Below are 25,006 nucleotides of genomic sequence, written 5' to 3'. Positions count from 1 at the left end.
TATCCCTGCCCTGTAAATGGGGCACAAATAAAACCTCCCACAGAAATAAGCCCTGGCTTGGCTTGTCTGGGGTTTAAGTCTAAGAACTGTTTAATATTTTTGCTGTATCACTGCCTTTTTTTTTTTTTTTTTTTTTATATATATATATACTCAGGACACCTTCCTTTTCCTGACTGATCTCTTGTTCCTCCTGGATAGATGAAATTCCATATTTTCCCTCATGATAGCCAATATAAACACAAAAACACTTGGATTTGTTTGCGGTTACCAGCTACAAAAGCCGAAGGCCAAGACTGGTATCTGGGCTTTACAGAAGGAAAAGGTGATTCCAGTGCAAATTAGCAGCAATACAATTTTTAAAGCAGCAGAACTCAGACTGAACTCACTGGAGGATCTGTTTCCAGACTGCACTGGAAATAACACCCAATATTCAGTAGAGAAATCTCATTATCAACTTGCAATAATCCCAGGCTGTGTTTGAGTCTGAGATTTTGATGGCCTTTATTTTTATCATTGCTTTGCTGACCACATTAAAGGTGTCTGCACTATTGTGCAAACACAGGGGAGGCAGAGCCATAAGAGGCTTGGTTTATGAGGAATTTTAATTTATTTTGTAGCTGCCACACAGATGAATTCAGGGTAAGATGGTAGCTTGTTTTTTTCCAGGAACTGTAGTAGCACTCTGTGTGCCTCGGAATAATCAGAAAATTGTTTAGGTTGGAAAAGTCGTCTAAGATCATCCAAGAGCTGCCAAGCCCCCCACCAAACCATGCCCCCAAGTGCCACATCTATGTGGCTTTTAAATAATTTAATAATTCTACATAATGTCAATAATAATTGACCTTGAACTTGAGCTACTTCCCAGGCCAGTGCCAGTGCCTAGGGCTGCCCGGACAGAGGAGCAGGGATGTTGCACCAATACCAACACGTGGAGGAGCAGGACGAGTGTAAATGAGCCCCTGATTAAATGAGCACACACTGCTGAGGGGAATGAGCAAGGACAGGACAGCCAGCAGCTGGGGAAGCACACCTGGCTGCAGAGCTGACCCTCCTGCATTTCTGCCTTGGCTGACCCAGCCCACAGAGGCACTTCCCCCTGTTTCACTCGGAGTGACCTGGCTGTCCCTGGCTCTGGTGTGGAACAGGAGAGCTCTGAGTGGTGCTGGGGGGGTGAACCCACCCATGGAACAAAGAGCTGCTCCTGGCTCTGCATCTGGCAGGGAACAGCTCCCTCCCTTCCAAAGCTCCAGCCAGTGCTGACCCCCGGCCAAGATCCAACAAAAGGCTGTTTTGGGAATGTCTTTGTGCTCCTGCTGACCTACCCATGGTCACTCTGTGCTTTGCTTTCAAAGAAAGGCTAATCATTACTGGTGGCAATAATTATGGCACTGGGCATGCAGGAAACCAAAATACAGTTTCTCCAAAGCTTCTCTAGGCCTTCCAGACCTTCTAAAAGAAAACCCAAATAAATGACATTCCCAGCGATGCCCCAGCTACTTGCTGTTAGCCTGATGTTTATTCCTCTCTTAGGACTCTTCCTTGTGCAGTGGGGTTTGCAGGCCAGAGAATTAACAAATCTTGTTTAGCTTTCAATTTCAGTATCTCTGTCACAGTGCACTTTTGCTGCCTGAAACTTCCAGAAGCCAAAACCCGGCATCAGGAACTGCAAGCACTGGCCTGGGAAATCACATAAGCCCCAACTCTCTATGGATCATTTTATTTTTTGTTTTAAGTGGGAATTCTGCTAGAAATAGCTGAAATGGATGATTTTAAAATTTTTGGCTACTTAAAAGTAATTATTTAATCAATTTTGCCTGACTCCACCTGGCCATTAGACCCTGCTTTTGGGGAAGCTGAACCAGAGCACCACACTCCTTTCAGGGTTGCCTTGCTGCATGAGGCACTTCCCAGGCAGTGGAAGATGTAGTGCCTCTTTTTCTGTCCCAGCTTCCCGGATCCTGGGACAAATCTATCAAGTGAAGCTACTTTGATCAATCCAAATTCCCTTTTTGGAAATGATCCAGGGCAGTACTCTACACTTGGCCTGGAGATCGATTGATTCTTGCTCTTTTCCTCTGCCCATGGATTAATGCCTCACTTTCTACTTCACCAAGGGATTTTGCAGCAGCTCCTGTAGAAATGTGGTCAACGTGAGCGGAATTTGAAGCAGCTTCTCAAATTTAGTACAAATCCAGCACCACACCATGAGCATCCTGTTGATAGATATGGACATGACTGCAGCCTGAGCTTTGGAGGCTACACATCCCTTTCTGACAAGGAAAAGCCTGCAGCAAAGGGAAGAGTTCTTGAACTGCACCCCAGCAGGAGCTGACTTGGAGTATTTAGCATCCATAGGCTGCACTGGGAAAGCTTCTGGTACAGACTGGATGGTCTCAGAAAATCAGAGGTGGCTTCAAGTCTGCATTTGCAAAGCCAAACCAGCACTTGGGGATGCTCCCTGTGCTTCACTTGGTGATGTCCCCTGGCTCCTGCTCCTCTTCCTTGGATAAAAGTAAAAAAAATGAAACAGAGTTTGGTTGATTCTTGCTATTGAAAATCTAAATTAAAAATCAACAGCCAACAGCAGATTGGACAGCCACAGGTGTCTCATGACAGAATTTCTCCACTCCATGCAGACTTCTCCACAAAGTCAGGCAATCTATGAATAACAACTAGCATTAATCATCAGCACCATTAAAGAATCAAAAAAAGGCCATTGGGATTTTCTTCCTCGACATTTTCAGCAGTGCATCAAGCACCAGATTCCCACAGAAGTTCAGGGTTGGAACTGTAAAATCTGGACAGCAAGGCAGGACCTTCCTGCTGGCAAGACTGAGAGGAGCAAAGACTTGGGAGCAACCCACCCTGCCACGAACAAGAGCAGAACAGTTTTAAAGGGATGGAAAAGTTTATTTGATGCAACCCCACATCTGTGTTTGCAAGACCACTCAGTGCCCTGCTGCCACCAGCATTCCCACAATCCAGGAGCAGCCACAAAACCTACAGCCCACTGGTGTTTTTAGCAGAAGTAACAATCACAGAAACAAAAGACAAAGCTGAGCCTGATGCTGAGATTTTTCAAAAGAAAATTATAAAAAAAAAAAAATTCCATGCAAATGGTTCAAAAAGTTTATTGAATATTTAATTTACAAAAATCATATCCCTATGAGGTGTTCTAAAATTGGATAAAATAAACTGCATATAAAACCCAACCCTAGTAATGCAAATACAACACAGATATGAGACCATGAAAAGGAGAAAAAAATAGTAATAATCATGACACACATGTGACATTCGTGAAGGATTGTCCCAACCATCCAAGAACTGGTTCAACAGGATGACTTCTCCCTTGATACTCTGTACAATTCACCATTTTGTACAGGCCTTCCATATTCCATTGGTCCAAATTTAGAGTTGATAAGAAGTCTTTGCCTTCTCTCTTGGCTGCTACACCAGATTTGACATTTTCCTTTTGATCAGAAGGTGGAAACAGACAATACAGACACTGAACACATGCACTATTGGATGCAACTTGCTATCTTTGGTAGGGACCCTAAATCTGCAGTGGTCAGCTTTCTAGTGTGACAGGAATTTCAGTTTTGGCAAAAAACAAACCCCAAAAACCAAACAGGTTTAATTGTGTTGTTTAGTAGAACACTACTGGCAGTTTCTTTTGAACATACAAAAAAAAAAAGTCTCTTGTCTGGTTTAAAAATGAAGATAATTTACATGGGTTTCAAATCCAATCATTAACATTCCTTGACTTGAGAATGGTTCCATAAATTGTCACTACTGCACAGCAGGCCCTTCCTTCCTTGTGTGAGCATGGATGCACTCCACACAGAACACAACTGCAATCCCACCCCTCCTGCCTTTCCTCCCATTTAAAGCAATGGGAATATTCCTGCAGATCTGGATGCCAGTTTCCTTCTGAACAAGCAGGATTCTCCTTGGGTGACTTAACACTTGCACAGTACCTTTTCCAAGTTTTCCTGGGAAAAGAGGAGGGTGAAGCAAAAACAAAAGAGTGAAGGAATTTGGGACAATCAGTGCTAGAGAGTTTGCAGCCCTCCTCTGGGATAACACGAGTAGGAGGAGCAGGACCAAGAAAAAATAATTTAAAAAGAAGAAGAAAAAAATTAATTTAAGAGCCAAGGAACTCCACTTTAAAGGAGAAGGAAAAAGTACCAGACTGTTTCCTTCATAACATTAATATTCCATAAATATCGGACAGTTGATTAACTGCAACTGCAAAACATTTTCTTCATTTTTTTCAAGCACTATCTGGAAAAGAAAAGAAAAAAAAGGAAAAAAAAAAGAAAAAAAAAGAAAAGAAAAAAACCAACTCTGCACCTCCTCAGTCCTCCCCACTTGGTGGAAATGCAAACAACCTGCATAGCCATGACTTTCTCAGCTGCAAATGCTTAGTGGAAGACTAACTAGACTTGAACACTTGACTAAATCTGCTCACTTAGGAGTAAAACATGCAATATTACAGCAGACAGCTACCTGTCCTCCAAAAGGCTTGGCTAATTTGGCAGAGAAGAAACATTTCCAGATGAAAATAAATCCCAAGAGCCTCGGTGAAAGACGGAGTAGTTACAATATATTAGCGATTTCTGTGGCATAAATGTTTTAAAAAGCATCAGCAAAGTATTAAATATAAAAGCCATATGCATATACCCCCTCCATCCTCGGGAAAGCCTCGTGGTCTGTCTGTAGTGTGTGAAGTGGTGTGTGGGCTGGGGAATTAAGGCATGAGCAGCAGCAGGAGTCCCTACTGCCTGAGCTCCACGTAGTTGGCGGGGAAGAGGCCGTAGCGGCCCTTGCAGACCCCTCTCCACCAGCCGTCGTCGATCATCTCAATGTTGGTGATGATGTCGTCGGGGTCGAAGGAGATCTCGTCGTCACCCGCTGCAGGGAGAGCCCAACAGGGTCAGCATCCACACAGCCAAGGGCTCACAACAGCCCCAGCACTTGGGTGGAAGAGATTTTGGAAACTGCCACCAGTCCCACAAACAGCACCCAGTAATTCGCAATCCGCACCCAGTAATTTTCAATCCGCACCCTTGTTAAACCCCCAAATCCCTGACTTTTCATTTCTGACCACAAGAGACATAAAAAGCCAAAGGAAAAATCCAGATTTATCTCATGCAGAACAGAGTTTTCAAAGCCAAAGGGTGAAAACAAGAGTTTTGCTCACCAGCTTGGTAATCATAAAGGGCTATGGCTGTGATCCCAAGTTCGTTTTCATACTCATCATACGCATTTTCTTCTGAAGAGAGGAGGGAAGAACAATTAAAACATGAAGTACATTATCACCCTCTGTTCTTTTCTGTGGTGCTTCTCCTTCAATTGCACTGCTAACCCTCACAGGAAGCAGGCAACAACCCATGCTAGGTTTCAGCAGTGTTGGCATTCCTTATGCATGGACTTATTCCTTCAATCACACACAACTGAAGCATAAAAAGAACTTTACAAGAGGCATTGAGTACAGGACCACATAAAACCAATCAGCCCTGTACTGCTTCTGTAAAGTGTGACAGGACAGCTGAGCCCAAGATCACTGTGTAAGACAATAATTAATACAAGTTAATTAATACAATTAACTTGTATTAATTAATAATACAAGTTATTAATTAATAATTAATTTATTGTTATTATTATTAAATAATTTGTTATTAATTAATAATTAATACAAGTTCACAGTGGCATGCTGGGGGGGCAGAAAGGGGCCCGTTTAGAATTCCCAGGTTTTTGTTCCAGAGGAGATTCATCATTCACAGCTCATTTAGTAACCAGAAGAGGTGAGAAAAAAACAGGAATTCAAAAGAATCTTACTCTTGCAGTTTCATAGATCCCTACTCCACTCCCTCACAGGAACAGAACCCAACACATCAATATCAAACTCCAAGAACTGTTGATTAGATTTTTTTGCTGGTGCGGCACATATTTAATCTCCAGCTCTGTGCTTTCTTCTCACATTGAGCTCCATTCCACGGGGTGGGAATGGTTACCCTTGAATTTCTTTTTGAACTGAGACCCTGGAGAGCACTGTAATTACTCCAAAATCATCTCACAAAAGTTAACTAACTTCAACACCTTGCTGCAGCCATTTATTAATTTCCTAATTGAAGTTTGCTGGTGGGGAATGTAGAAAGTCTCCCTGGACTCAAAGTTTAGCAAACCAGGACAGTGTGCTATTAGCACAGCTGCTCATTAAGCTCTTGCACAAGGAAATATTCCTTATCCTAAAGGGTTTGCTGTGAGACACAAACCTGCTTGGTAGTGGTCTGCTGCTCCTGCCACCTCATAGACAGTCTCTGGCTCGTACTCTGCCTCCCGCTGGCTCACTGCTTCCTGGTAGTCCGGCTGTGCCGCTTTGTAGCCAGCCTCTGGCTCCTGGGCAGAAGGGTAGGATGGGCTGGAGCTCTTGTAGGCTGACCCTGCTTCATAGGAAACTGCATCCTGCAGGAAGACAGCGGAGCTCTGTCAGGGTTTGTGAAGGGGTTCCCATGCTCAGCATCAAAGCCCAGGTCCCAAAGGAATCCCAACAAACCTCATAGACTGGGCTGGAGGGCGCCTTCTGCTCTGCCACCTGCGTGACAGGAGAGGGTGGTGGGGTCTGCTTCTTGGCTTTAGCTTGCTCCTAAATCCAGGAGAAAGGAAAACTTCAGTGCAGTTCACTCACTGATGAGGGGACCAAGAGACAACCCTCCAGAATGAAGGACAGGCAATATATCCTGCAATGAACTGCTGTGGTCACAGCAGGACTGGGCTGGGCTGAGCAGAGCACCAGAAATGCAGCACAGCAGAAGGAAAAAAAGGGAAGAAACAAAACCATATGCATATGGCACATATGCATGCCTGTGTTTAAAAACAGCCCCAGAGTTGTTTGGCCCATCTCCAGAGGAACTGCAGGGTTTTGGTGCTCAGTGTATTCATTCTGCTCATCAACTGGCTGGGCCTCATGTCCCATTTCAGCCTGAGTTTAAAGAACCTGAAGCCCACACATGCTCTGGGTACACAAATGATGAACTATCTGCCTTTGGTGAGAAATGGTCGTGCAAGCTCTGGCAGGTCTGCAAAACATCCTGCCAAGGCAAAGGACTGAAGAGCTCAGGCAAAAGTGGGTCCTATACAGTGACAGACAGGATTCCAATGTTCAGAGGAATTAAGAGATGTGATAGACATAAAAGCAGTACTGCTTTTGTGCTCTGTGACACAAAGAACATGGATCTGTTCTGGCACTCAAGTGCTTCATGCTGTGCCATCCCACCAGTGAATCACAGGGCAATTCCACAGTCATTGGAAAGCCACTCATTCAGGAGGCAGGACACGGAAGTGCAAGAAATATTGTGTTGCTCACATGTCACAAGACAAGGTAACTATTTCAACAGGTAACTTTCATTTTGTCTCTCTTTATCACAGGTGAAAAGTAAACCGTGAATCAATCCAGGGCCAAACTGTCTTCTTCATTGAAAAAATGGGGAGAGGATGTGTGCAATGAGGAATCAGTTACTCCAGATGTAACACCCCAGAGGATTCTCAGGAGAAATGGCAGTAAAGAGATGCAGTGGTAGGACTCTGTTGCAAGAAATTCTTGCTTTCCTTTGCTTGCCACATCTCAGAAAAAAATATATCCAACAAGTAAAGCAAAGTGTGTCTTGAGAGCAGAGCCAGCTTTGAAGACAATTCAAAGCTTAGTGCTGTGCTTTCTGGAAAAAGTCTCTCCTGATGCAAACAGTCCCTCACTTTTAAATCCTGTGCTACAGATAAAAAAGATAAAAAGGCACCAGCAGAGTGAGTATTAGAAGTCAAACCTAAGTTTGGGGACAAATTAAGCAGTATCAATCCATTAATGATGGCAAATGTGGCAACAGTTTGACTAATTTGTCCTAGGAAATGGGTCTGCAATCCAGATTATAGTTTAGGATAGACACAGTGTAGTTGCCATAAAACATTTAAATTGCATAGCTCCCCTCAGGCTGGGTTTTGTTCCACAGTGAAATGCTCCATGTGAAAAAGCATCCTGCCTTTTTTTGCAAGGCAGCAGAGCACACTGAAATCATGAGGCAGCACTGACTCAACCCAGGCATCAAAGAAGAGCTCCCTAAGCACTCTGCCTGTGTGACATTTGTGAAAAGCAAACCAGAATGAGGATTACCAGTAACCAGGACTCTGGAAGGAATGCAGTCCATATGTACATTCCCATTGTGGGAGGGTGTATGCCCACATATCCTCTGGAAGTGAAGAAGTTTACTGACAGAAATAAAGTTCACTCCAGTCAGAGTCCATCCCTGCCCTTTGCACTCTCTGTGAATGGTGTAGATCACATCCCTGCCCTTCTCCTGTGCTCAGCTTGAGAGCAAGGGGCAGTGCCAGCAGAGCCATTTCAGCTCCCCTCAACCTCATTCCCCCCCCCCCTCAATGTCTGCAGAATCCCACAATTAACCACGGAGATGTTCAGGCTGTAAGAACATTAATCATCTGGTTACGGGGAAATTTAAATACCAGCTTTGGGGGAAAAAAATTTCAAATGTGTCCAGGCAACAGAATCTTTGATGAAGCACAAGAAAAATCCAGCAAAATGGCTTGGATTTAACCCACACTCACAGCAAAAATACCAGTAGAGAAATAATGTAATTACTGAGATAACAAAGTAATTTTAAAGAAAAAGACAAAGCAATTAAGGTGCCTTCCAATCCAAACCATTCCATGACCTCTTCCCCTCCCAGCTTTTCTCCAGCACAGTAAAGAAACCCCAGGAGTGTTTGGGAGAAGGTACTGAAAGTCCACATGGAGGAAAGGCAGCATTAGAATGATGCAGAGAAGATGAGCTCCCATTCAGCTCGTGATACATTTCTGCAGTGAACATATGCTCACACTGCACATTGTGATGCCATAGGGCAAAATAGGCGATAAGCTGAGAGAAAAGGGGGGGAACAAGGAAAAATTAAAAAAAACCAAAAGCAATCACTTTGGAGGAAGAGAGCCTACCAGGCAGTCTTTCATATTCCTAAAACATAAATTAATTACATCAAGCCTTAGTCTCCTGTAATAAAAACTAATACAAACAAATATGCAAATTCCATAAAGCAGGTAAGATACAGTTTCTGACTAAACATGTCCTGGAATTATCTTGCTTATGAATAACACAAAAATCATGAAGCTTTTACCCATACCAATGCAAAGTCATTTTTTTAAATTCCCTAACTAAGATTCAATTAACATTTGGAAAATTATCTTCCCCTGATTTCCTGGCTGTGTGTTATACCACCTCCATCTCCCAAAACACTGATGCCAAAGGAACAGCATCATCAGCTCTCACCATGGGGTGAAACTTCTTGAACATGCAGGGCCTTTTGGGGACCACAGAGCTCTCCCCTCATGAGCTCCTCCATGCCCAAACGGGACTGCCAAAAGGCAGAAGTACAGGAGGAGAAGGCCAGGCTGGATTCAAACACAGCTGAAGCACAGGCACAAACACATACTTCGAGCTTTAAAGGCCAGCTGGAAAGAAGGAATCTTTTCTCAAAGATTCCCTTTTCTCCCAGCATTGCACTGAAACCAGGCTGCTCCAATGGGATTTGACTCTTACTGACCTCCAGTTTCCTCCGAGCCTCCTCCTGTTCCTGCTTCTCCCTGGCCATTCTTTGGGCTCTCTCAGCTTCTGCCTTCCTTCGGTCTTCCTGCTCTTTCTCCTTGGCCAGGTTCTCAAAGTTAGCTCGGATGCTGCTTGTTTTATTGGCAACTGTAACACGGAAAAGAACTTAAGTCAAATCAACTCTCAGGTTCTATATAAAAGTAGCCTGGAATGAGTTTTTACTATGAATTTCTGCTTTTCTGCCCTCTGAGTTTATAGTTCAGTCAGGAAAGTCCTTCTATCCCACTTTGTTCCTCTCCCTTCCCAGCTCAAACCTCTTGTGCATCTTATTTCTCTTCCAAAAACCTCTGTAATGCTTCTCCCTCCTCTCCTTCACAGTACAGGCTCCATCACTACCCCACACAATTTATTCTTCCTTGTTCCTTCCTTATTCTCATGCTTTTTATTCTCCCTTCCTTAACTCTGATGACCCTCAAGAGGAAAAAAAAAAAAAACTGGAACAAAGCAAAACAACCTCTAAAGGAAGGAGGGAGAATATCTGACACCGCTGAAGAGCTGCAAATACAGCAGTTCTCTCTGGATGACCCTTACTCAGCACTACTACATCAATAATCCAGGATTTTGGACATAATCACCTCCAAAGAAAGGATTTGGGGCCAGTGCCTTACCAGCTTCTACTGGCTTGGTCTTCTGATAAGTTGATGATGGTTTCTCAATATCTTCAAAAGTTGCTGCATTCTATCAGTAAGGACAAAAAGGATACATGTAAAAACCCCCACAAATTCATGAAGACATTCACACAGCCTCAACCTAAGATAATTTACTGAGATAATGTCCCTAAGGCTTTTAGCAGAACATCAAAACCAAATCAGGAAGGATCAAAACTTTACAAACAGACTAATCCTTTCTGCAAGTCAAGCTACAAAGAATTAATTTTCAGGGGCAGTTCTGAAAACATCAAAATCCTATTAATTAAAAATAAAAAAGTTTATGAGTGACTCATCAGAACTAAAACCAAGGCAATAAACATACATTGTGTAGCTGTTGCTGTTCTAATCCACATAAGCTGGCATCAGCTCTGTGTGTATAAATTTGCTTTTTAAAGGTTTAGAAAAGCACAAAACTCTACCCTTAGACTGGAGAAGTATCCAGAAACAGAGAGCTGAGCAGTGCAGATCTAACCAGGCTGTTCTGCCTGGCCAGAAGTCATGGCTCTTTGAAGCAGCTTACCTTGTCCATCCGATCTTTCTGGACACCGTACTTGCCTCCAAATCCTTTGGAATAATCTAAAAGCAGGACAAAAAAGGTCAGAGCAGGGAGTTGGGTGCCCCTCCCACCTTGCTGCCAAATGCAAACAGCCACCTCAGGTGCAAAGAGCCATTTCAGCCTCATGCAGAGCCACAGTGACAGCCACCAGAGGAAATGCAGCTCGGCTTTGATGCAGAGACGACACAGAAGCCCAGGAGCCCTCAGGAACACCAGCAGATGACAGACATGCATTCCCTGAGTAAACACGAAGCTGAGGATTGAACAGCAATCAAGCAAGGAGTAAGGGAGGAGCCCTGATGCATCACTTCTGTAACACAGCCTTTGACAGCACCAAATCTGAGCCCTCTGCAGGAATCATGGAGCCTGAGCCATTTTGCTTTGCTCAAAGGAGTCTTCGGTGACCACAGAGGTGTTTTGGTTTTGGCATTTTTTTCCCTCTTTGTGAATGGCAGGAAAATGTAACAATTTTCTCATTCCAGTGGTTTTGGTTGAGATACTCAGCTGGTGAATAGTAAAGCCATTGGTGAATATTAAAGCCTGCTCTACACATGGAAAGGGGAAATTGCATAGGCCAGCTTTAGCTGCCTAAAGCAACTCACCAGCAGAGAAATGGGGTGGCTGTGCTATCCCATACCAGCCCTGAGCTGCACACCCTTCCTCCTAGCTAGTGCTGCCCTCAGCACTTGTCACACTCCCAAATTCACTCACCAGTGACATTGATAAAAACAACAAACAAACCCAGACAGGAGAGGGTTTCTGTTCTCATGGGAGTGTCTGAGGAGCACCAGAGCAGCACAACAGCAGCAGCAAGAGTGTGTGACTGGAAAAACCACCTCTTTGTGGTGTGTGAGCTGTAGGAATGTGCCCTTACACTGCCCATGTTTCCTATCCATCTCTGGAATACAACCTCTTCTCCTCTCAGCCCCCAAACCACTGGCTCTCCCGGCCAGCCATTGCAGTGCTTGCACTTGGGCTCTGAAAGTCTGAATATGTGTCACTACAGCACAGGAAAATATCAGCTATCAATGAACAACCTCATTTTCTTCAGCTTTGTATGTATTTTCAGCCAGAATAAATATACTACACTTACATTTTTCCTGCTCCAGACTCCTCACTTTAAGATAACGGAAAACCAGGAATTCATGGGTTGTACCCCAACTATTTTGCAATGAATAAACAGAGCATTATAACAGTATTTGCTCACCCAAGAACCACAAACATTCCCTACTTCTTTCAAAGACTACAATCATTTTTAAATGATCTTGCCACAGCCCATTTCTTGTTAATGATTACCTGAATATTTTTCCACAAATTTACCTTTACTAAATGTAGGGCAAAACCTTATATTTAGTCTCTAAAACTGATTTCATTAACATCATACTAACAATAATGTCATTACCCTCCTGCATGCACAGCTATAACTAATTCAGGACTTTGCAGAGCTGTTGACGAAACACTGAGTGTTTCCTGAACACAGGCTTGCTTGAGGTAATAGTTTAAGGGTAGAATAAAGAAAACAGCTGGATCATGGAAGAACAGAAGCGCAATAAAGTGTCTGCACATTCCTGGCATTGATCTACTCAGAAAACTATTTCAGACTGTGTGAGAAGTGGCTGCACTGGTAAGAAAGTAACAAGTGAAAACGGTGCCTTGTTGAGATTCATGCTTGGCTAGTTTCTCCTTGTAATCAAACCCCACAGCAGATGGGTCCTGCCTTTCTGTCTGTACACCAAATTTCCCTCCGAAACCACTCTTATAGTCTGAAAAAGTCACATGGGATATGTTAAAACCAAGGCAGGGGAATAAAGTTCAGTCAGAGACACTCAAAATATTTTTTGCAATATTTTCAATTATCAGCAGTTTTGGATGGTGAAAAAAAAAAAAGAAATATGTCAAGACACTTCTGCAAAAGTAAATTGAAAAAAGTCTCAACTTTAGATGATTTATCAGATATAAGAACACCATTCTGAAGTCACAGAAAAAAAGCATTTCTCAACATTTTTCATCCATACTGCATAATGCACTTGCATTTGATCAAAGGTATGAACACAGGTACACAGGTCATTTGCTCATCCAAAAAAACCAACAAAAGATACAAGAGAATAAACAAAATAAACACCAAAACAGTACAAGAGAATCAAATGAGCTTCCTTCATCTTTGTGGTTTACATTTGTACAGAGAGCTGACTTTTAAAGAGGTGTGAAGATGGGCCCCAGAGAGACCACCCTCCAGATGCTCCTTAAAGGAAAGAGGAATGTTCCTGCTGCCACGCAGCTTGAGGGAGAAAAGGTTTCAGCTAAGAGCTGATCATTCCCTACTGCTGCCTAGGGAGCTGCCATTTACACATATATTTATTTATTTATATATATAAATATATATGTGTGCTATAAAATGATGGATGGCACAGAAAAAAAAGGGATTCAGGTAATCCTCTCACAACAAGTCTGCTGGAGTACCCAACAGAACAATATTTTGAGGAACAGTTTTAATTTCATTACTTAAAAAATATTAATTTCTTTAAGTCAAGAGCAGTGATAGGCAGAAGGCTGAGGAGCAACAGCTGCATTTTACAGGAAGTTGTATTTTTACTGGGAACCAAGTATTTCACAGGAACAGGTACCCCACAGGCCATGAAAAAGAGCAGTATTTGATTTTAGACTCTTTCTGCATGGAAACAGGGATATACACAACAGAATTCAGAAGGAAAAATTTATTTGTGGAAAGTACAAAGGAATTCCTAACCTGTGGTTTGCACAGCTCGACTGAAAAAGGAAAATAATCTAGCATACTTGCAGGCCCATAAAGGGAAAATTTAGTCCTGAGCCTGAACTTAGAGGGGCTGGGTGTCAGCTGTGCCAAAGCTGCTTTGCAGCCACCAGTTCACCCAGTGACAGCAAAACCCAGACACAGGAAAGGAGCCTCACATCAGCTCCTGTGAAGCTGTGCCCAAAGACACCAGGGCAGGGCTCACACAGGCAACAGGAGGTCAAAATGAGGGCAGGCAGAAAGAACAGCAAGGAACTGAGAGCTGCTGTACCTTTCTGGGACTCGTGCAGCTGCACCTTCTCCTGGTGGTCCCAGCCAAGGGCACATTTGTCTTGTCTGTCTGTCTGCACGCCAAACTTGCCTCCAAAGCCCTTTACATAATCTGTGAAGTTTTCAGAAAATATTATTGCAATTCGTAGCTGCAAACCGCATTTAATAAAAAAACCAGGAATATGTTAGGGGACAAGCTGCCCTGTTAATAATACATTCACTCTTTTAAGAGGATCAAAAATTTGCACACACATGGGGTAAACACACATTTACCACAAAAAAAACCCACAAACAAACTAAAAACTCCCACCAAAAAAAACAAAAACAAAAAAAACCCCAAAGTATTTTTCCCAGGTTTAAAAGGGTCTGAGCTACTATTTTTAAAGAAGATAATAACCTTTCTGTGATTCATGTTTTTCTGTTTTGCCTTGATATTCAAAGCCAACAGCACTTTTATCCACTTTGTCCTTGTCGACGCCGTATTTACCACCAAAGCCCTTGGAATAATCTAGAGATAAGAGGGAAGAGTTTTGCTTGTAAGTGTTCAGCAACAAAATCATCACCTTGAGAAATTGTGATAATTAGGGCTGCTAGCACTGCACTGTTTTAAAAGAAGCACTGACATCCACAGCTACACTTGATTTCAGACACTGAAGTCAGAAATCCTTCAAAACACATTCTCCAGGATGGAAAATAAAATAGCATTTTGCTGGGCAATACCAGCAGTTCAGCTGCCTGACTCCTTGGTAAAATTCTGAAGACACTTATGGTGAAGTGAACTTCAAAATCCACGTCAGCAACAGCCTGGATGCTTTTAAACAACCCCTGCTCCTTGTCAGCATTTCTAGAGTTCAAACGTTTCTTTGGGACAAACAGAAAACTGATGGCAAAAATATCACCATTTTTCAATAAAATGGTCGATTTTTGATTAGATATGCCTGGAAACTTGAGCAGCAACATAGTATTAACTCTAAACACTGTTAAGCGTTTTAATCCACGAACAGCTGATTCTTTTAGAAGCACTTCTCTGTGGTGGTTAAGCTGCTCACAGTCTGAGTACTTTGATTTACAGCTTTTCAAAAGGAGCTGTAAAAAACCTCCAGACAAACCTGTGTGCCCTGGACCATCCCTTAAAACCAGGCAGATTTTTTTTTTTAGTGAGCTTTTTTTTTCCCCCATAAGTTGAGGTTTTCAGCAACGTAAATTTTACCCAGCATTACCTTTTGGCAGGTTAGGAGTGCAAGAGGTGTAAAACATGAGTATTTTACAACATGGGCTATGGGCAGTGCCTACAGCACTAGGGAAGGAGCCTGCTAACACATGTGTGTCTATTCACCCTTCTGGGAGTCGTGTTTCTCAGTTTTCCCCTGGTAATCAAACCCCACTGCACTCTTGTCCACTCTGTCAGCCTGTACTCCGTATTTTCCACCAAAACCACTTGAGTAGTCTGCATTGAGAGTAAAGCACAATAAAAACAGCATGAAAGCAAATTGTCATGGATACAGCATAGCAGCAATTGAGGGGAAAAACAAATTATTTCGGAACTGAAGTATTATGAATGCTTTAGCATATGAAATTCAGTTTAACTTTAAACACAAGATAAGAACAGTCCTACAGCTTATGATGGCTCCCTTTAATTTTTTCCCTATTTCCAACAGAGTGCAATATGGCAAAGAGCAGCTCCCAGTCTTCCTAACACATCCCTGAACCTCACTTCAGAAAGAAAAATTAAGACTCCTCATGACCCACTATTTCCTTGTCTTAAAACCTCATCAACTCATGAAACTGCTAGGAAAATCATTTTTTCCTCCTCTGTTCCACCAAACCCACCATTTGATTCATTGGGAATGTCATGCAGAGGTCTCACTAAAGAAGGTACTATCCACACAGTGAAAGAATCTACTCTATTTTTTATAGAAAATGTGCCCACCAAGGTGACCACCTCCCCACTTTACCTTTTTGGGAGGGATGCTTCTCAGTTTTGCCCTGATATTCAAACCCAACAGCTGACTGGAAGAGAAATAAAATGACAACTGTGACAGAGTTAGGCATTAGGAGAAAAACTGCATGCACTTCAGTGGACATAGGGCACGGCAAGTTCCTGTGTCTTCCCATCCTGCCCTGACCTTCTGGACTGGGGGAGTAAATACCTCTTTAACTTATGGGCCATATTCATTTACATGGCAGTTCAGTGCATGTGCTCATGGCCAGGGTTTTATCCTCCCTTGCCAAGGCAGATTGTACCAGCAGCACACTCCAGCCTGGTCTTGCTAGGTCCAGCAATTCAGGATGACAGAAATTCAGCACTTCCATGCAGGGATTGTTAGGCAGTCTTGGAACAGGGTATCAATTATCCTGCCCACCAGCTCATGCTGTGATACAGGACAAACCATCCCCAAACATTCTACAGTATTCACACTGACCTTGTCAAATAACACAAAAAAGTAGTGTTTTAACATCTCTTTTCAGCTTTCTTTTCAAGTCATCTCAACTTCCCACGAGGGCTTTTTTCTACTCCGCTTTAAACAGTAATTTATCTCCCTAACAGTGTTAGCTTCTGCTAAACTTCAAAAGGAGCAGCCCATAGCATCCTAAGGCACTGGAATTCTGCAGTTTTATGTACAAAATGAGAAAATCAACCACTGTGGGTGGCTGCAGGAGGAGATGAAATCACTCACCTGGTCAACTCTGTCGGTTTGTACTCCAAACTTGCCACCAAACCCTTTCACTGAATCCACTTGGGAGCAATGCTTAGAAAGTTTGGATTGGTATTCATGTCCAACAGCTGACTGAAAGAAATTGGTGAAGTTCAGAGACAGCAGTTCTACACAGTCCAGTGTGTCAGACAAAACACTGCACCAAGCAACCAGAGGGTGAGTTTTGTTACCAACATGCATCACTGTCACTTCTCCTGTTGAATCCAACTTCCCTGGAAATTCCTACTCACTTGGGAAGTCTCCACAAGGATGTTGCCATGCTACCAATCCAGTCTAGGCAAGGGAAGTGACTGCATTTTATGAGGACTATTTTATGCCCTGCATTTGCACTTCAAAAGCACAGGAATGAAAACAAGACAAGGTACAGTGGGAGTCTTGATAGTGCTCATGCAGAATTTGAAGTGAGTTTCAGGTGAAACACACAGCCTTGTGTTTATTTAGAGATCTGTTTTAGCTGACAGGGAACTGCAACAAATACGACAATATTTTTGTACAACAATACAAATACAACCAAAGCCAGCTGCCATTGGTTTAGGGAGGCACTCAAGTCTCCTGCATAAATCACAATTAGGCATCTTCCTCACATGCAAAATGGTGTTGAACATGAGGAGATGCATCCACTCCTGTGCCAAAGGTATCCCAGCCCTGCACCCTGGCCCTGGAAGTTGAGCCGAACAGAGGCTGAGCTCCATCCATCCCACAACAACTGGCAGGACACAGGGATATGTAATTACACACCTGGAAGTGCCTCCCCACACAGCCCTTGCTAGTGTTACAATGACCTAGTGCTAGGGAGCCCTTCCAGCTCCTGGAATGGATGCTGGAGCTTCACGCCTTGAGTAAAAATGCTTTTTCCTTGCCCAGTGCCAACAGTGGGAACTGGCCAGAGCAACCTGCAACTCGCCAGTAACACAACATTGCATAATCTGTGCCAGGCAGCTGGACCAAGGTGAACTTGAGGTGAATTTGAGGACACAACGTGTCTGCACACCTTGGATTTTACAGTGTTTGCTCTTTTTCTTCCACACAGGGGCTGGAGGGAACATTACCAGCAGGTTGGGAAGCAAAGCATTACTGGCTGAAGTCACTGCCAGGTAACAGATGAAGGAGATCAAGGATGGCAATAATAGGACACTGCTTTAACTCAAAAGCATTAAAAAAGCTCCCTTCTTTTCCTGACTGAAACAACCACACTTCTGTCCATTTTGCAGGTGTTCTGTAGTACACTATCTGAGAAATGTGACAGAAAAGGCTCCCACCTCCCTTTTTTCTTCCCATTACATTTATGAAAAACATGAAGCTCAGAAAATTTTAGGTTTTACATGATTTTACCTGATCTCCCTTTTGTTACACCAACTGAGGTATAAGCGTGGCGTTTTCTTGGTGGTACCAGGACTTTCTGCATTTCATCAAATACCAAGCATTACAACAAAACCCCCCTTAGAAATTTTTTTTTTTTTGTAATCTGTATTTCAGAGTCAAACACCCTCATAATTTCTCTGTACATTTTACACCAGCTCAGGAGTTATGGCACACAGAATAATGGAAATATTCATTTTAACTCAGAACCAAGGTTTTGCCCTAAATGCAGCAAACCCCTGCACCATGACAATGCTACAGCGACCCTGATTTAATGGCCAAGCTTTAAAGCCAAGCTTTAGGAGCAGCACACCTGCACAGATACCTGCAAAGGAGACATCTCAGCCACAAGGCTTCAGAACTACAGTTACAAGGGAGAAAGATTCATTACATACAGAAATTGTGAACACCTCCTGCCACCAGCATCACTCACATGGACATGACCAGCATGTTTTTCCCCATGATTAATACTGGCCTATGGGAAACACTGCTGACTTTTGTTTCCTTCTTTTTCCCCACAGACACAGGTGAGGGATAAACTGCTGACACTAGAGAGCAGCAGCAGAACAGGCCTGGTGGTTGAATCTGCTCAGCAATTCCTTTTCTCAGATTCAGAGGTTGGCCCACTGAGAACTGGACAGCAATTAACTCTGGAATTTGAGAATCCAGCAAAAATTTAGGGCTGTCAAGTTACCAAGAATACAGAAAACAAAGAAAACTTTCTTATTTAGAAATGTTTTGATTCTTATTCCAGCAGAGGTCATGAAAGAAAGCAGCCATAAGTTGATATGCCTATTTATCATATGACTAAAGGAGTTATAATAAGAATTATAATTTAACAGTGTAACATAAGCAGTCATCAACTCCTTATATAAAAAAACTACCATCTGATTGAAGTACAACACTTTAAATACTTGCATTATTTGTCACTGTTCACAGTTTGTTCGTAAGAGCTGCACTCTGATTTTAATGCAGCAGCACATCCTTTTTTCTTTTTTTTTTGGCAGTCTATCTATATGCATAGAAGAGCTGGCCCAGCATCCAAATAAAAATATGACACTGGATTTTTTAATGCACCAAGTCCTTTGCTCATTTAGAAACATAAATTTAAAAACTTGAATCCTGACTCTGGGGGAATCATCTCCAGACTTAGCATCAATCAAAACCATGTGGGGCCATTGCACACCCCAGAGCAAAGCTGGAACAAGCTCAGCTCACACAGAGAGTGGTGCTGGCCAGGCTTATCCCTTCACTGATCACTTCATCCCAGGGAAGTCCCATCCACACTTACTTTATCCATGCGATCTTGTTCCACGCCAAACTTCCCTCCGTAGCCATGGGAAGCTTTTGGTCCTGTTTGCAGCTCCCTCTCTTTGAGGTTCTGGTGTTCTTGGAATACATTCTCCCTCAGCTGATGAATACTTTAAAAGACAACAAAGCAGCAACTTTTACTAGGGAAGTTTCAGCAAACAACTTCAGAAAAATGCAAAATATAAAGCTGACAAAACTATCATTTAATTATAAGTTGGATCACTTGTATTTTTCAAGCCCTCCCCATTTTTTCAGTGTACAAAACATTTCCTCATAATCTGAGACACTGGATTTGTCCCACTGCTAAATGTTGTTTAGAAAAAGAAAAGAAACTGCTGGTTTTAAGATGAATGTGGAAGGGAATTTTGCTATTTTAACAATCCTTTACTTAGTACTGATTTGTGCCTGAAACATATTTTTCTTTCCTTGTGTCACAATTTAAATTCTTTATATTTAGATGGCTACTTTTCAGAACCGGGATAATCTCTTATCACACAGTCCCTGTGGTATCAGGGCTAATTCTAACACAGCATTCTGGATAGCACTGTACTGCAAAATAAAGATGTAAGGAAACTTGCCAAAGTGATCCATTAAAATTCCCAGAATTGAACTGAGGGCAGTGCAGGCTATGAAAAGGAGAGTAACCCAAAGAGTGTAATCTGTACTTTAAGCACTTCCCACCTGAGTTTTAAGATTCCTCAGGTGTAATTCAGCCAGCAGGAATTCCCACTGCCCTCAGAATAGAGGAGAGTAACACTGATCCCTGAAGTAACCCGAGTTCAGTCTCCCTCTGTTTACAACATCACACATTTTCTACAACTGCTTTAAAGTTTTGTCCTAGACACTTTTTGTAAGAAATACAGGATTCAGGAGATGCATCATTTCCATTTCACATATCCCGCGGTGATGCACTTATTTGCTTTTCCATCAGAGAGCTCAGTTTGTTACTTTGCCAGGGTTTTTTATGAGTTTGGTTGTAGCAGTTTTCTAATCAAAGTGTAAGAATTAAGGGACCAAATGTTTCCTTAAAGTACCAAACTGAAACTACTCAGATCCCTCAGCTCCTCCCCTGGCTCTTGCACCAAAACAGCACAAAAAAACCCTTTTCAGATACAGAGGCAGGAAAAATCACATTTCCAGTGACAAAGAAAGATATTTCTGAACCATATTTCTGCTCTTAATTTCAGCTCTGAAGACAATGACATATTTGAAAGACCAGCCATCTGGCAAATAATCAGTCTTCTACAGGGACTCTTGTTTTAATTACGAAGACACAAGTAACTGAGATCATGAATTGATTAAAAGTTGCCAGGGACTATGCCTATTAATACATTTCACAAGAGAGCTGCTTTACTTGATGTGCTCTTGGTGGCCGGACCCATTCACGGTTTTAGCTCCCCAGCGCTGTTCTTTCTCACTCACATCATTCTGTGAAGGACACATAAAAAGAGAGTTAAAAACCCAAAGGAATCTAGTCACACACATTTCAGAGCTCACAGCAAAAGCTTCCAGCAGTCACTGAGACCACAAGTGTTGGAAAAGCAGCTTCACTTCCCCTCCACTCCAGGGACACGCTCCTGACAGTTTATTTGGCCAAGACATGTCCCCCACCCCGCAGAGCTCCTTGGGAATTTTCCCAGAACAAGTTCCTAGTGGATCAGTAAACCCCAAAAGCCATACCACAAAGTCTGGATCTGTCTCCCAGTCATCAGCTCCATCATCCTGGCTGACAGACACGGTGTGGCCCACAGTAGCCTTCCACATCTGCAACACCAGCAGGAGAAGCAGGGTCATGCTCCACTCACCTGCCAGCTCATTTGATTCGTGCAGGAGCTGACAGAGGAGATGCAATCCAAAATTCCCAATAAAGTATGTTATTTAACCATATCACCAAAAGCTGTACTTGCAGTGAAAACAGGTTTGACCTTTGGAGCTCAGGCTGTCTTCTCAAGCTGGTTTACAAACCTGTTTAACTCTCCCATTTGCACTGTAAAAAGATCAGGAGCGATTGCTGTTTCAAGAGAACAAAATCACCTTTCTTTGCTCAAATTAATGTGTGCCTTTTGTGCAGTCACTGCACTCAATGACTTCTGCTCACACGGGTTTCCAAGCCAACATGCACTTCCAAAGACAGCTGCTAATTCTGGATTCTGTGCATACAATTAAGGTGTAGGAATAGGTAATTTTTTTCCCCCAGGCATTAAAAATGGTGAGCACAACTTTGTTCTTCACCTGCATTACACCTGCACAACCTCCTCTGCTGTGCAGGGAGTTCCAGCATGGTGACAGAAATCCCAACAACTCTAAGAATTTGCACACAACCCAGACACTGCTCCAACAACAACAGAGAACAGAAGTGTCTGTCATCCTTGGGTATCCCCAGTGAGACACGGCGCTCACAAACTCAGCACCTTGTCTGGCTTTCAGGAGAAACAGAGGGTGACTGCAGGAAGCAAGACTCATAAAAAAAGCAAACAATGACTTCTAGAAACAATACCCAGCACTTTCAAGAGGTTAATGATTTGGGGCCTCTCAGTTTCTGGAAACTTTATCCCCTGTGGAGTATCAAGCTGGATGCTTTTAATTAATAGTTCAGCTAGTTAGCAGAATTCCTGATCTTCCTGGTGCTAGTGGCTGGATTTCACACCCTTTATTCTTATTATTATAAATCAAAACAAATGCATTCTAGAAAGCAAAACTGAAACATCAAACTGCAAGCTGCCTGTTCTCCCAGCTTTTTCAGAATACACTTCAGAGAAAGGATTTCATTTTTTCTTTGCTATTCAACTAGAGTTTAGTTTTTTAACATACCAGCATTCTGTCCACTTACCTTTATACTTCTAATTAAGAACAGATTACAAAGATAATTATCATAGGCTATTTAATTCACACAAGCATAATTCAGTGGGTGGGATGAAAATTCACTCCCACTTAAATGCATAACTAATAATCCCCGGGTAAAGTCCACAGCTCATTCTGTCAGGCTCGTTCTGCAGCCTGGTAGAACGAGCTGATGAGCCACTTTTATGGAGCATTTCAGAAATTTCAGGACTGGTAACGTGAGTGAGAACAGCTGGAAAAATGACAGTCAAACACCAGGGTAGCAAATGCTGGAGTAGCTGGGAAGGAGGGCGTAAAAGCAGAGCAGGTGACATATTAACAGTATCAGCACATTTCCCCTCATGTTTTTTCAGGTCTCTCATCTCCAAATTCCTCTGGCAGTTAAGGAACTAACATTTATAATAGTACCTCATATCCAAAAAACTTCTGAGACTATGAGTTTATAACCCAAACCTTTAGAACACAGGTGGTTTAACGTCATCCTTGAAATACTTTGTCTAAAGCCTTCTCTCACATGATCGTGTCTGATTGTCCTACTCTTTCCTACTAAAACCCAATCTCTCACCAAAAAAAACCCCAAAAGCCTCGGAAAGCAGAACCCAACTAGCTCAATAACGAAATTCAACATGGGTCCAAGTTCTTTCTAACTTCTCCTACAGGAGATATTTTGTATCCATCCTTACGAGCTCCACCACGCTGTGCAAGATGTTTAGGAATGGAATTCAAGTGATGAAAGTTAACTCAGGGTGTATGGTGAATTTCTATATGCTTTGTGCCAAACACAACTTTTTTCCCCCCAAGTACTCGTTTCTTATGCTCGCTTGATTGATGTATTTTGTTCATTCAGCTGTGCTTGGACATTTCAAAGGAAAAAAGCTAGATCCTTTAGTCAAGGTTTCACTGCTTCCTCCTCAAGCTCTCACAAACAATAGCCAGGGAAGAAGGATTTCACACGCACTCCCGTGCAAAATCCAGCGTCCATCACGATTCTCTGCAAATCATGTGCACAAACGCCAGCATTTTTCCACAGCTCAACCCCGCACTCTGTGAATTCCACAAGAAGTAGAGCAGCCCCAGCGACCGGGGCTCCCAGTCCACAGCGAGCAGGAATAAGCCTGGTTTCCGCCTGCTATTCCGGCACCGATTCCAGGGCAGAACGAGGAGAAACACGATCTATTCATGACTCACTGGCTCACGTGGTCATGATTCCTGAAGGAAGAAGCAAACGCTACGGTTCGAACACAAACCCAAGCTAAATATATGCCTCGAATGTATGCGCTCCCCGGCGCTGCTATGACTAATGAGCACACACATCATCCTACCCAGCACCTTCAGCGGCAACCTCGGCACCACCCCGCTGCCCGGGCCTAGGGACGAGCTCCGGGCAGCAGTGCCGAGGCTCGGGGCGCAGCTGAGGGGAGCCGGGAGCAGCTCCCAGGCTGGCCGGGCCCCACGGCCTGAGCCCGGCACCACGGGCGGGGGCTCTGCCCTGAGCGGCACCACCACTGTGGAGAGCCCCCGCCGCAGACGCTTCCTCTCAAGTTCCCAGCTTCGGAGTTGAAATATTTTTTTTTTTTAAAGAAAAAAAATAACAGGGAGTCGCGACGCCCCCCGGCTCTGCCCTGCGCTCCCCGGCCTTGCGCGGAGCCCCCGGCCCGGCTTCTCTTCAGCCCCACCGCACTTACTCTGCCTCTGCCGGCGCTGGCTCCCCGCCGGTGCTTCCCGGGCTGGCGGCGGCTGCTGCTGCTGCAATTTCCGCTTCTCCCGAGCTCCCACTTCCTCTTCCCGGCTCCAGGTGGGAGCGGGACGGGCTCAGCTCCGCCCCGCCGGGAGGGGCCGCGCCGGCGGCTGCAGGAACGCCGCCTGCCCCGCGGCCTGCGGCGCTCCGAGCCGCTCCAACAATCACAAATACTTATTTCTGGAGCGGCTCCGTCCCCCGTTTCTTTCAGCCGCTCAAAAAATGCAGCCTCGGTAGTTTTAAAATGGCCACAGGGGAGTTGCTGGTGCAGTTGTGAACATCCGTCTTTGTTTTCTAATACTCACTTTTGCACCGTTGTGTTTTGGAAGTCGCATCTACTCCGTCTCCAGGGGTTTCCATCGCTTTTTATCAGTGGGCAAAAGGTTCCCCCGTGGCTGGGATCCGATCCAAATGAAACGGATGCCAAAATGGAAACTACGGGGGTTTAATTTTATTGTTTCAGGGGTTTAAAACACTGTGGAATGAGGTACTGGTTCACTGTTTGCATCTTCTAAAGGAGGGGAAGACCCCAAGGAATGCTATTTCTAGTGAAAAAAACCCATTACAAATAAACACACAAATTCAAGCTGTAATAGAGGGTGAGATGATAAAAAATCCAGGTGAACACAAGAACAACTTAATTCCAAATGTAGCCAGTTCATCTCATAAATAGGTCAGTTACTTTTTCCTGGATTACATGCAGTGTGATTTACACCATAAACTGAATACAGCATATTTGAAATGGGCTGAATCTATTCTAGAAACACTGTCTGCTGGAGGAGAACACATGTGCAGAGAACCTCAGTCATTTAGGCCTTACTTCTGTCTCTTCTGTGTCTTTTTGGAGTCTTCACCTGTCCCTCCATGTACAGGTAGGAATACCAACCACATTTATATATCACTTTTCACCCATCTGTTCCAACATCTCCTATAAAACCAGAAGGTACTGCAACCTCAGTTAACTACAATTGCCCCTTCCCTCCCAAGTCCCCTACTATTAACAAACATTGAAATTAACAAAATGTGCACCAAAGCTACAACCCTGACAGTGGGAAGTGAAAAACTTTCCTTTTAAAGGCAAAGTGACCCTTTAGTTCTTTTAAAAGTATCAATCCCAAACATATAGT

At 43.3% G+C, this 25,006-nt stretch overlaps 1 protein-coding gene across 7 annotated transcripts; it reads right to left on the bottom strand.

The window, feature by feature from the left end:
• Positions 1–3,115: 3,115 nt before the first annotated feature.
• On the bottom strand, positions 3,116–24,708 carry CTTN (cortactin). 7 transcript variants are annotated; one of them, XM_053979465.1, is made up of 17 exons: positions 23,827–24,708; positions 20,981–21,064; positions 20,655–20,728; positions 19,281–19,410; positions 16,592–16,702; positions 15,869–15,923; positions 15,250–15,360; positions 14,311–14,421; positions 13,915–14,025; positions 12,526–12,636; positions 10,838–10,893; positions 10,276–10,345; positions 9,606–9,754; positions 6,560–6,649; positions 6,279–6,468; positions 5,204–5,275; positions 3,116–4,914 (listed from the first exon to the last, which is right to left on the bottom strand). In XM_053979465.1, exons 2-17 carry the CDS (start codon positions 21,062–21,064, stop codon positions 4,778–4,780), a joined length of 1,662 nt encoding a protein of 553 aa, XP_053835440.1. In that variant the 5' UTR covers positions 23,827–24,708; the 3' UTR covers positions 3,116–4,777. The 7 variants fall into 7 exon arrangements, with proteins under 7 accessions (XP_053835440.1, XP_053835442.1, XP_053835443.1 ...); XM_053979467.1 differs by lacking the exon at positions 23,827–24,708 and adding an exon at positions 23,464–23,500; XM_053979468.1 differs by lacking the exon at positions 23,827–24,708 and adding an exon at positions 23,471–23,489.
• Positions 24,709–25,006: the final 298 nt, after the last annotated feature.

The sequence above is a fragment of the Vidua macroura genome, chromosome 6 (genome assembly GCF_024509145.1).
Source record: "Vidua macroura isolate BioBank_ID:100142 chromosome 6, ASM2450914v1, whole genome shotgun sequence".
NCBI classification, from domain to species: domain Eukaryota; kingdom Metazoa; phylum Chordata; class Aves; order Passeriformes; family Viduidae; genus Vidua; species Vidua macroura.
The sequence above is the reverse complement of the archived record's forward strand: the minus strand, read 5'-3'. Positions and strand labels throughout refer to the sequence as shown.